Source organism: Mandrillus leucophaeus, unplaced genomic scaffold, assembly GCF_000951045.1.
Source record: "Mandrillus leucophaeus isolate KB7577 unplaced genomic scaffold, Mleu.le_1.0 Scaffold123, whole genome shotgun sequence".
NCBI classification, from domain to species: domain Eukaryota; kingdom Metazoa; phylum Chordata; class Mammalia; order Primates; family Cercopithecidae; genus Mandrillus; species Mandrillus leucophaeus.
The window spans coordinates 3,369,739-3,381,943 of NW_012100654.1; the positions used below are offsets into that span (position 1 = coordinate 3,369,739).

At 45.7% G+C, this 12,205-nt stretch overlaps 1 protein-coding gene across 1 annotated transcript in view; it reads left to right on the forward strand.

The window, feature by feature from the left end:
- Positions 1-12,205, forward strand: part of MYLK (myosin light chain kinase) — a 226,897-nt gene that overhangs the window by 98,941 nt on the left and 115,751 nt on the right. Inside the window, exons 8-10 of the mRNA XM_011971548.1 lie at positions 1,002-1,537; positions 2,115-2,321; positions 9,091-9,225. Of these exons, the coding sequence (XP_011826938.1) occupies positions 1,002-1,537; positions 2,115-2,321; positions 9,091-9,225 (878 nt within the window). The remainder of the gene's footprint in view (positions 1-1,001; positions 1,538-2,114; positions 2,322-9,090; positions 9,226-12,205) is intronic.

Sequence of the window (12,205 nt, forward strand, 5' to 3'; positions counted from 1 at the left end):
ATCTCAGGTTGCTATCAGTATTGAGACTGAAAAACTCTATCACCACCTTTCTCAGTATCTACACAGTCTTTTCTCTGGTTAGCGTCCTGAGGAAGAACTGCTCTGAGAAGGCCACCTTCCTCATTCCAGGGCGGACTCTGTTCCCTTATCCAGCCCAGACCCAGCAGGAGCCTCTTTCCTGTGTGTGAGGCTCGGTGCTAGATGCTTGGGTGTGCAGGGGTGGGCGTAGAGGAGGGCTTCGGCAGAGCTACACGAATGCTCGTTACCAACTGGGATGTGTCTGTGAGGAAGGATGACAGGAAGGCACTGATTAGAATAGAGGGGCCAGGAAGCCGTTTTGGAGCTTGGTATTTGAGCTCAGACCTGTGCAAAGGAATGTTAGCTGGTGAAGACAAGCTCAGGGAGTGTGCTCCGAAAAGCAGGGATAGTGTGTAGAAGCTGTGAACCAGGAGGTGAGCCCATGGGGACCCAGAAGGATGCCCGTGTGGCCACAGCCTGGTGAGTGGTGGGACGGTGTCTGTAGGGTCAGGAGCAGCCAGAGCTGGCATTCCTGTGGGCCCTCTTGTGGGGCTCAGTGTCGTTCTTAATGTAGTGGAAAAGCTGTTGGAAAATTCTCGGGCTTGAAATGACATAATTTGATTAATGTTTTTAAAAGATCGACTATAGTTGCTGTATAGAAAATAGATTAGAGAGGGCAGAGTGGACATGGGACACCGGAGGCAGGGGTTGAACTAGGGAGGCACCAGTGGAGAAGGGAAATGTAGGGAAAGCAGGGCTCTGCAGGGCTGCGGGACAGGCACTTGTCGGGAATGGCTGCTTGTGCTCTGGCTTGGGAAACTGGGCACACTGCAGAGAAAGATGCTCTGACTTGCTCTTAACTTGTGGGCTTTTGTGACCCCTGGAATCCGTGCTTGTGATGAGTAATGTTTGTGAGTAACCAGATGATCATTCTATTCTCCCCTCTCCTCACCCACCCTACCCCCACCCTCACCACCACACAGGTCATTTGGGAGAGAAACAAAAGCCACCAATTCCGATGTCAGGAGGGAGGTGACCAATGTAATCTCAAAGGAGTTGAAACTGAACAGTCTGGAGGCTGCAGCCGAAAGCAAGAACTGCTCCAGCCCCCAGAGAGGTGGCTCCCCAGCCTGGGCTGCAAACAGCCAGCCTCAGCCCCCAAGGGAGTCCAAGCTGGAGTCATGCAAGGACTCGCCCAGAACGGCCCCGCAGACCCCGGTCCTTCAGACGACTTCCAGCTCTATCACCCTGCAGGCCGCAAGAGTTCAGCCGGAACCAAGAGCACCAGGCCTGGGGGCCCTATCGCCTTCTGGAGAAGAGAGGAAGAGGCCAGCTGCACCCCGTCCAGCCACCTTCCCCACCAGGCAGCCTGGCCTGGGGAGCCAAGACGTTGTGAGCAAGGCTGCTACCAGGAGAATCCCCATGGAGGGCCAGAAGGATTCAGCACTCCCCAAATTTGAGAGCAAGCCCCAAAGCCAGGAGGTCAGGGAAAATCAAACTGTCAAGTTCAGATGCGAAGGTGAGTAGAGATAATTAGGGTCACCGTTGCCAAAATGTAGCCCCTTGGTGGCCACTCCCTTCCTTCAGCACCCAGCTGGTCTGCACCTCCTATATCCACTCATCTTCTTGGACTAGCTCCCCTAGAAAACCACTTTACGGGGCCTTCCCCTCAGGAGGGACTCATTGTAGAAATGCCCTTTACTCCGGAGAGACCCCTAACAGCAGCCTGTGGTTTGCTGTTGGATAGAGTACCGGCCCTGTTCTTACCACCCTAGAAGAAACACCCTCATTATTGCCAACATCAGAAAACAAACCTCATGGTCTCCTCCGCCCTTTCGTCCCCTTGCCTGGCTTTGGGCGACCTGGAGACCTGGCCCATCACCCTGTATTCATCCTCCTCAAGGCCCCTGACTCTGTCTCAGGAGGTTTCGTCTTGTGGAGTGTGGTTGAGGGTGAGGAAGCAGACTCAGAGGTGGGAGGGCAGCTCCACACCAGACTGAGCCCTTTCCTCCAGCTCACGCCTTCCCCACCTACCTCACAAGCACGGGATGCTCTCCAGGGCACAGGGAGCTCATGTTCTTCACCTGGCCCTGTAGTTTCAGGGATTCCAAAGCCTGAAGTGGCCTGGTTCCTGGAAGGCACCCCCGTGAGGAGACAGGAGGGCAGCATTGAGGTTTATGAAGATGCTGGCTCCCATTACCTCTGCCTGCTGAGAGCCCGGACCAGGGACAGTGGGACATACAGCTGCACTGCTTCCAACGCCCGAGGCCAGGTGTCCTGTAGCTGGACCCTCCAAGTGGAAAGTGAGTACACTTCTCCGGGTCACCCTGGATTCTCTGTGGGACAACCAGTCATGGGGTGCTTTACCTTCTGCAGATGGTTCATCTCCTATAGTCCCCTGCCTTGGTGCACAGCCCGACAGATATGTCACCCCCAACCACATGCCAGGGCCAAGTATGTTGCTCCAGGCCAGTGATTCATAATCAGGAGTTCACATCAGAATCACCTCAAAATCAACATGCATGGCCCCACGCCCAGCCCAGCTGACAGCTGCCTTTCCTAGGTCCCTCAGCTGTTCGAATAGTATCGTGACTCACGTTTGTAACCACAGAGAACTGAGTGTTCATTAAATATACAGGTTTAGAGTAATGTGAGATGATGTGGGATCCCACATCTTTTATGTTTATTGTACTGTCTGTTTATAAAAGTAATGTATGTTCATTGTGGGGAGTTTAAACAATATATAATCTTATGACTCAGAAATAAATTATATTTTAATGTTTTTATACAAACTTACCATTGTGGTATTTGTATACTGCTTTCTATCCCAATTTGCTCATGTGATATTAACATCTTTTTATACAATTCTTGGAAAGCATGACTTTTAGTAGCCATATAATATTGCATGGAATGGCTGTATCTAATTTAGGTATGCTGTTATTTGTTGAATTAATTAAATTGTTTCCATTTTCACTATTATAACATACCTATGATAAATATTATTGTACCTGTCTATCTCTATAAAATTTCCCCCTTACTCTAAATGCATGTGTAGGCCCTCCGCCCATGCCATACACTTGAGAAATGTATTAACAAATACCACAAGAGTAGAATCTGCAAATTGCAGGCTGCTGGAAACTGTAGAACAAATAACTTTCACCCATTTTTTTTTCCACGTACAAATTGCAAACAAACAAACAAAAAAAGACAACCTACAGAAAACTTAGATTAAAAGGTATATAGTAACATCAACAATTACAATAATTTTTGATAATCTTGTACCAACTCTGACTGAGATAATCTTTAAAAAGTTTTTATGGGAACATCAAGAAAATTTGGACACTGATAAGATTTAGTATAAAGGAATTTGTGGTGTTTTAAGATGTGATGGTGGTCTCATTACTTTTTTTTTTTTTTTGGTAAGTTCATCTGTTTGAGAGATATATCCTGAGTTATTTACTGGTGAAATGATATGGTTTTTTATATTTGACTTAGAAATAATTCATGTTTGGGGAGCACTGACAGGAGTATCAATAAAATAATATTGATAACAAATAAAAGTTGAGAGATCGGTACATAGGAATTCACTGCACTGCTTTGTCTACTTTTGTCTACGTTTGAAAATTTTCCTAATGCACATTTCTAAAAGAAAAAAAAAACTTAGTCATGTATCCATATAGTAGAATGCCAGACAGCGTCCTGTAGACTGATGCCAAAACATGTTCAAGACGCACTAGGAAGGGAGAGGAACAAAGTACAGGCTCACGTATAAAAGGAAGAAAAGATCTGTGTACACACATGCAAAAGATGCCTGTGTGTGCAGAAATCATTTCTGGAAGAGCACACAAGTCCCTCTAGGAAGGGGAACTAGGGGTCCACAGGAAGGAGTGGGGCATCTTACTTTTCACTGTATACTATTGATTTACTGGGATTTTAACTATTGTTTAACTGGGATTTTTACTATTCTTGTGAATTCCTTTACAAGAAATATTATCCATGCCATTTGGAGGTGGGAGTGCCAGTAGGAAGAGTTCACAGGTCTAGGAGATCAAACCTCATCATCCAGGCCAGGTTTCTGTCCCTGCGTGGGGGACAGAAATAAGGTGTCAGGTCCACCACAGGTTAATGGCGTATCCAGAGCGCCTAGATTCTCCTGTGGCTTCTTCTGCTATGAATTTATCTAAGTCTTGTAGAGGACTGTTTTTAGCCTGTTTGCATCATGGGGTAATATATCTCAGGTTGATTCCCTATCTTGTTGTGTTTTGTGTGACAACTTTGAGATATAATTCACGTAACATAAAAGGCACCCTTTTAAAGTATACAATTCAGTGGTTTTTAATATATTCACAGAGTTCTGTGGCCATCACTATCATCTAATTTCAGAACATTTTCATTACCCCTCCCAAAATATCCTACCCATTAGCCATCACTCCCTGTTCTCCCATCCCCACAACCCCTGGTAGCCACTCATCTACTTTTTGTCTCTATGGGTTTTCCCCTGCTGAACATTTGATGTTAAGTGGAGTCATTCAGTATATGGCCTTTCGTGTCTGGCTTCTTTCTCTTAGCTTAATGTTTTCAAGGTTCATCCATGTTGTAGCAGGTGTTAGTACTTCACTCATCCATGTGGCTGAATCATACCCTATCGTATGGATATAGCGTGTTTTGTTTATGCATGCATCAGTTGAGGTCCATGTGGTTGTTTCTACTTTTTAGCTATGGTGAAAAGTGTTGCTCTGCACATTTATGTACGAGTTGTTTTTAATACCTGTTTTCAGCTTTGAGGTTTAGAACACATATATTATTGGGTCATAAGGTAATTCTGGATTTAACCCTCTGAGGAACTAACAAACTGTTTTTCACCATTTTACATTCTTCTAGCAATGTATGAGTGTTGCAGTTTTTCCACATTCTCACCAATACTTGTTATTTTCTTGTTTGCTTGCTTGCTTTTTTTAAAAAACAAGGTCTTGCTTTGTCAGTGGGGCTAGAGTGCAGTGGCATGGTAATAGCTCACTGTAACCTTGAACTCCTGGGCTCAAGCAATCCTCCTGCCTCGCCTCCTGAGTAGGTGGGACTACAGGTGCTTGCCACCACACTTGGCTGATTTTTTTTATTATTTGTAGAGGTGGGGGTCTCACTATGTTGCCCAGGCTGGTCTCAAACTCCTAGACTTGAGTGATCCTCCCACTTCAACCTCCCAAAGTACTAGGATTATAGGCATGAGCCTCTGCACTCAGCCTGTTTTCCATTTTTTCATTATAGCCATTCACAATCATCTGACTATGTTTTTTTTTTTTTTAAACAGGGTCTTACTCTGTTGCCCAGGCTGGAGTGCAGTGGCATGATAATAGCTCATTGCAGCCTCAACATCCCAGTCTCAAGTGATCCTTCCCACCTCAGCCTCCTGGGTAACTGGGACCACAGGCACGTGCCACCATACTCAACTAATTTTGTTTATTTTTGTAGATACAAGGTCTCACTATTTGTCCAGGCTGGTCTTGAACTCCTCGCTCAAGCAGTCCTCCCACTTTAGCCTCCTAAAGTGCTGGGTTTACAGGCATGAGCCACCACACCCAGCCTGACTGCAATTTTGATTTGCATTTCTCGGATGACTAGTTATTTTGAGTATCATTTCATATACTTATTGGACATTTGTATATCTCCTTCAGAGAAATGCCTATTCAAGTACTTTACCCATGTTTTAATTGGGTCATTTACTTTTTTATTGTTGAGTTGCAGGAGTTCTTTATATATTCTGGATACAAGTCATTTACCAGACATGATTTACAGTAATCCTCTCTCATTCTGTAAAGGCTGGATTATTTGTCATGTGTGGCCACAGAAGTCCCTGCTTAGTTAGCTTAGCTAATTGATTGAATGGAGAGTTCCTTTAACACCTTGAACTAATACTTTTCCCTGCCTTTGCCAAGGGGCTCTGTGTGTGTGTTACACCCATCTTCCGTGCTCTGGCCAGCAGTTTACAGGTCTGCTTTAGCCTTTACTTTCTGCTTGCATCAAAGCTCCAAGTCAGCCAAAGGTGAGACAGGAGGGCCTTCTTACATCTTCCCTGGGCAGGCTCACAGCCCTGCACATCCATGTGGGCTTCTCAGTTCTCAGGAATCTGTCAGAGTTTTTCAAAGTCCTGGACATCTCATTCCCCAGTTTTTCCTTTTAAGTTTTTTGATCAGACTCTTGTTAGCCCCAAATGATATTGCTGTCTCAAGTAGCTGTAATATTAAACAATTGTTACTGATTGTTTTTAACAAACACCCTGGAGATGGGGCCATCCACACAGAGTAAACTCTGAGTTAGGTTAAATAAAGACAACCCTGAAAATGGAGCTATTGAAGGAGCTGCCAGACAGGGCAAATAGTGACCATTTTCTTAGGGATGGGGTTTTTCAGGAGCTCTGAACCCATCCTACCTCTTGCTAAGTGGCTGATTTTCACAAGTACCATAGGTACTGTTGGTTTTCAGAGTTACCCCAGAGCTGGGGCAAGGGGGACAAGAGTGAGAAAGCACATAGCTTGCTGTTCTTACCAAGATTCAGCTGTGTGTTTTGTTTTTGTTGTTGTTGTTTGCTTTTTGGGGGGTGGAGGGGCAGGGTACTGTTGTTTGGGTTTTTTTGTTGTTGTTTATTGTTTTTACTTTTTAGAGACAGAGTCTTGCTCTGTCACCCAGACTGGAGTGCAGTGGCGTGATCACAGCTTGCTACAGCCTCAAACTCTTGGACTCAAGCAATCCTCCTGCCTCAACCTATTAAGTGAGACTACAGGCACATGCCATCATGCCTGGCTAATATTTTAATTTTATTTTTTTGGTAGAGACAACAGTCTTGCTGTTTCCCAGGCTGTTTTCAAACTTGGGGCTCGAGCAGTCCTTCTGCTTTGGCCTCCCAAAGTGCTGATATGAAAGACGTGAGCCACCACACCTGGATGTTTGTTTTTAATGAATGCTCTCAGAATGTTGCAAGCCTGTGGTTAATTTCTGGCATTCTGAAACCATTGCTTTTGACTCTTTTTGCCAGTATTGTTGTTGCTTTTATGGAGGAGTAGATCTTCAGAGGTCTTTACTCTGCCATTCTACATCCTATCTTCTTGATGAAGACACTCGCTTTTCTAAAACTTCTCTGGTTCCTAAACATCCTAGTTAATTCTTGGCAGATGAGTTTACCATGAAGCAGGTCATCTGATGGGTGTTCTTTTAGCTACCCCTACAGACTTCTCTCTTTCTGTTTTCCTACACTGCAGAATACCTGTCTGTTTCCCTTCCCAAGACTTCTCTTTCTATCCTTTCCCATCTTCACAAGGATCTGATCTAACAATGATTTACTCCTCCACCACTTCTTCAGTCTTTCCCCTTCCCTTGTTGAGAGACCTATTTTTTCTCCCTACAAGCATGCTCTAGTTGTCCCTATGCTGAAAAAGAAAAGAAAATCTTCCTTCCACTTGAGAGCCTCTCGAGCTCCTACTCTATCCCTACTCTCCCTTTCATCCCTAGACTATGTTTGCTGCAAGTGGAGTCTCTATGTGCAGCTTTTACTTGATAGCAAAAGCTAACACTCACTGAGGATGTGCTATGCTAGGTTTTGTACTAAATGCTGTACCTGAATTGTTTCACTTAGTTATCCCAACAATCTTATAAGAAAATCATACCCATTTTCTAGATGAGAATACTGATCTTTAGTAAGGTTAAATGACTTGTCCAAGTTCACAGGCCTTGTAAAAGAGAATATATTTCTAACCCAAATTGACCTTGCATGAAAGCCTATATCCTTTTTGATAACTCCCAAAGGCATTTCTCTAATGAGGGAGTTCAACACTGGCCAAGGGAAAGGGAGGAGAGGGTGCCTCCCCACCTCCTCCGGGTGGTCTGTCTGACCCTTCCTCAGTGCCAGGCCTGTCCAGGTACACCATCACTCTGTCTTGCCACTGCCCTCCCATTGCCTACCCTCCCCTAGGATCTGGAGGAGAAAGTGCAACTGTACAGTCAGAGCTGGCTGTAAAACCTGGCTTCAGCATCGAGTTCAACTATGGGAAATTAGTAACTTCATCTGTGAAATGAACTCAAGAGAACAACCTAATGGCATTGTCACAATCACATCTTGAAAAGTACCTGGCACATAGTAGGCCCTCAAATTTTATTAGTTTTCTTGCCCATAAACCCCTGCAGTATAATATGGCATTTCCTCTCATCTCCGTATTGAATAGGCTGTCTTGAAAAGCACCATTGATATATCTTCTAAGCACCAAATCCAGTTCCACCTTTTCTCAGCTATCAGCCACCTTGACACATGTACAGCATGTTCTGGTTGTCATAGAAGAGATTATTCCTATTGCTCTTAATTAAGGTCCCCAAACTAGAAAATGTCACCTAATTCACTGATGTAGAAGGCTTTTGGAAAGTTCAGCTCAGCAGTTCTCAACCAGAATGTGCATTCAAACTACACACAGGCACCATTAGTGCATATCCCCAGGTCCCTGGCAGCTCTGAGCCCTGACCTAGACTGGGGCTCAGACTGTGCTTAGAAAACTGGAGCACGTGTGAGTCCTTTGATTCAGTTCTGGAATTGGAAAAAAATCATCGTAATAATTTAAAATGGAAATGGCCTCACCTGTAAGCCTGTGGCTTATACAAGTAAAAAGATATTCACAAGATTGTGTAATCACTGACGGGACATATTAAAGAAGATAAGAGACACTAGAAAGTAGAGTAGGACCGACAAAGCAGAAGGAGCTCTCCGGAGGCTCGAGGGTAGCAAAAGCCAAGGCCAAACAGGAGGCACCTGGATCACAGAGGAGAGAAGGCTCCAGGTTCCAAGCACCCCAGGGCTAGGGTGTTTTGTGACTATGAAAAAGCCCCTGCTGGTGACTCTGCTTCAGGCTCCAGGTCCCTACACCACTGGCGCTGCCTGTTTCCTAAGCATGAAGAGAGAGAAGGCAAAGGCAGGCTGCCGGGGGTACCCAGGTGTCCAGGACAGTGAGGCGTGCGTGGGAGGCTGGGGTGACTGCAGGCATCACCGGAGTGGGCAAGCTGTGATCTGAGCTGACTTGTCCTTTTCCCTTACAGGGCTTGCTGTGGTAGAGGTGGCCCCCTCCTTCTCCAGTGTCCTGAAGGACTGCACCGTCATTGAGGGCCAGGATTTTGTGCTGCAGTGCTCCGTACGGGGGACTCCAGTGCCCCAGATCACTTGGCTGCTGAATGGTGAGTGCCCCCTGCTCCAGCTCTCTGCTCCCATCCCCTGGGCCCTTTGGCCGTGCCTGAATTCTCACTTCTCCCTCTGAGCCATTTATGCCTTGGACATCCCGGTGCTATGAGAAGGAAGCACAGGGCACAGAGAGAGCATGGGCACTGGGATCCTGGTCCCGACTGACTGAGGAAGTCACTACTCCTGTCTGAGCCTGGAGTTCTCCGTCTGCATGGTGGGAATCATGCCGTTGTGAAATTAAGTTAGATCATTTCTATAAAGTGGATAATGAGATGCCTGACACATAGGGGCACGAGCAGTTGGATTTCTTTTCATATGGCCAAACTCATAATGGGCCCTCAGTTAATGTTTCTTGAGTCAATAAATGAACAAATAAATTAATAAACTAATGAACCACTCTCGAAGTCGCTTGAGGGATCTCACCTTTTATTTAGTGGCAGGTGGTTCTGGCCTCACAGACCAGTTATTCTTTTAAAGTGATAGTCCTATAGAGACTTGCCAACTCTTTTTTTGTCAAGTAAGGTCCTTTAAAAAATCATTTGCTGTATATTATCACCCTTTTCTTTTTAAAGGACCATTTAATTTCAACAGTGTGGGAGAACTCTGACTTAAAAAGACTGAGAACAGTCCATTAAATTGATAGATGGATCCCCCGGGAGGGTGAAAGAGGCCCTGCTGAGAGTCAGGAGACACAGGCACCGTTCACTGCTGAGTGGTCTAAGTGACCTTGGACACCTCACCCCTCAGGGTACCAGCTTCTTTATCTATCAGAAGATAGGTTGGAACAGAAGGTTTGGGATCTCAGCTCACTCTCACATCTAATAGAATAGGCTCCTTAAGAGAGCAGTGGGCCAGGTGCGGTGGCTCACGCCTGTAATCCCAGCACTTTGGGAGGCTAAGGTGGGTGGATCACCTGAGGTCAGAAGTTCAAGACCAGCCTGGCCAACATGATGAAACCCCATCTCTACTAAAAATACAAAACTTAGCCAGACATGGTGCCAGGTGCCTGTAATCCCAGCTACTCCGGAGGCTGAGGCAGGTGAATCGCTTGAACGCAGGAGCCAGAGGTTGCAGTGAGCCGAGATTATGCCATTGTATTCCAGCCTGGGTGACAAAAGCAAAATTCCGTCTCAAATAAATAATAAGAAAGAGAGAGAGCGAACAGTGGCCCCCAGCACTTATGCACCAAATAGTCCCCAGTTGTGTCTGCGTCATTGATGTATTGCCTGCGAACCTTCCTTGTTGGTGTAGTTCGCTCAGGCTTTGCTAGCTGCTGTCTTTAGTGAGTGAGAGGAAGTGCCATCTAGTCTTCCTACTTGTAGTCTTCTTGGGTAGGTAAGTGAGAACTGAGGTCTGCCTTCCCTCCCAGCCCTCCGCAAAGGACAGAAGTCCTATTGGATCAAGGAGGCAGCCTCCTTGTGGCTGGAATGCAATATGGGCATTAAGGACTAGTAACAGAGTCTAATATCAACAAACATTTTCTATAAAGGGCCAGGTAGTAGCTCTTTTCAGCTTTTCAGGCCATATAGCAGCCTCTTTAACAACTCTCAACTCTGCTGTTGTGGTATAAAAGCAGCCACAGGAGGCTGGGCGCAGTGGCTCACTCCTGTAATCCCAGCACTCTGGGAGACTGAGGCAGGTGGATTGCCTGAGCTCAGGAGTTTAAGACCAGCCTGGCCAACATAGCGAAACTGTCTCTACAAAAAAAAAAAAAAAAAATGCAAAACTTAGCCAGGGTTAGCAAAACTTAGCCGCTGCACTCCAGCCTGGGTAATAAGAGTGAGACCCTATCTCAAAAAATAAAAGAATAGACATTACGTAAGCCATAGACAGTATGTGAAAGAATGAATGTGGCTATGTTGCAGTAAAACTTTATGGATACTGAAATGTGAATTTCACATAATTTTTACATGTCATGAAATATATTCCCTTTATTTTTTTCGGCCATTTAAAATATGTAAAAACTATTCTTAGCTTGCAGGCGCTACAAAAACAAGCTGCAGTTCGGATTCGGCCCAGGAACCGTAGCTTGCTGTCTCCTAGTTTACATCACTCAAGACTGTGTTCTCAGCGACTCTTAGCGTTTCCACACCCGTTCCACTAGAGGGCGATCATGCTCAAGTTGGGTTTCCTTGGCTGCTCTGGTTTAACCCAGCCTGCGAGCTGGGAGAGCCTAATGTCTCCCAATTCTGATGTGCCCTGAGCCAACAGCTCCTTTCTGGGGCCTCCACCCCATCCTATATTTGTGGGGCCACAGTGAGTTACATTCCAGTTAAAGGAGAGCTCTCAAAAGGCTTGTCAGCACATGTTGGGACAGCAGAGACATATTGGCGGCAGTCAGAGAATGCACTCGTATTGTCAAGAAAGAGAGGTTTGGAGGGTACCATTGTGACAAAAAATAAAAACAAAGAGCAGTGCTCACTTCTCTCAATGGCAGGATCCAGGGCCCTGCCTGTCCCAGCCCTCAGCCTCACTTTTATGAAATGCAGGAGTTTGAGAGGAATCTTTCCCTCTGGTCCTATGGTGTGCTAGCTGATCTTTGCCAAACTGTCATGGAGACACGAAGTGTTGCTATGTGCAGAAGAAAACACTGCATTGCAGGGAGACAACTTCTTTGTGTCCTTTCTCCCTCCCCCACTGGCCGCCCCCGATTTTATGAAGTGCAAACCAGGACCCTGGGGCCTGGCAAGGGAAGAAACTGACAGTTGCTTCCTATATGGCAGCTGGACACATTCCTGCTCAGAGGCCAGACTCTTCAGTAATGAGATTTTTTTTTTCCTGGAAATGAAAAGTCACATCCCAGAATGATAAACTCCCAGGAACATAGAGCATTAAGGAAACCACTGAAGCTCATTGCATGCACTTCTGTCTCCACGCAGGACTTTATGCGACCTGGAACATGTCACATGGAAGGGACTCTGGAAAAAAGGAGCCGAGTCATTTTTAGTTCCCTGTGAACCCTAAAATACACCTAAT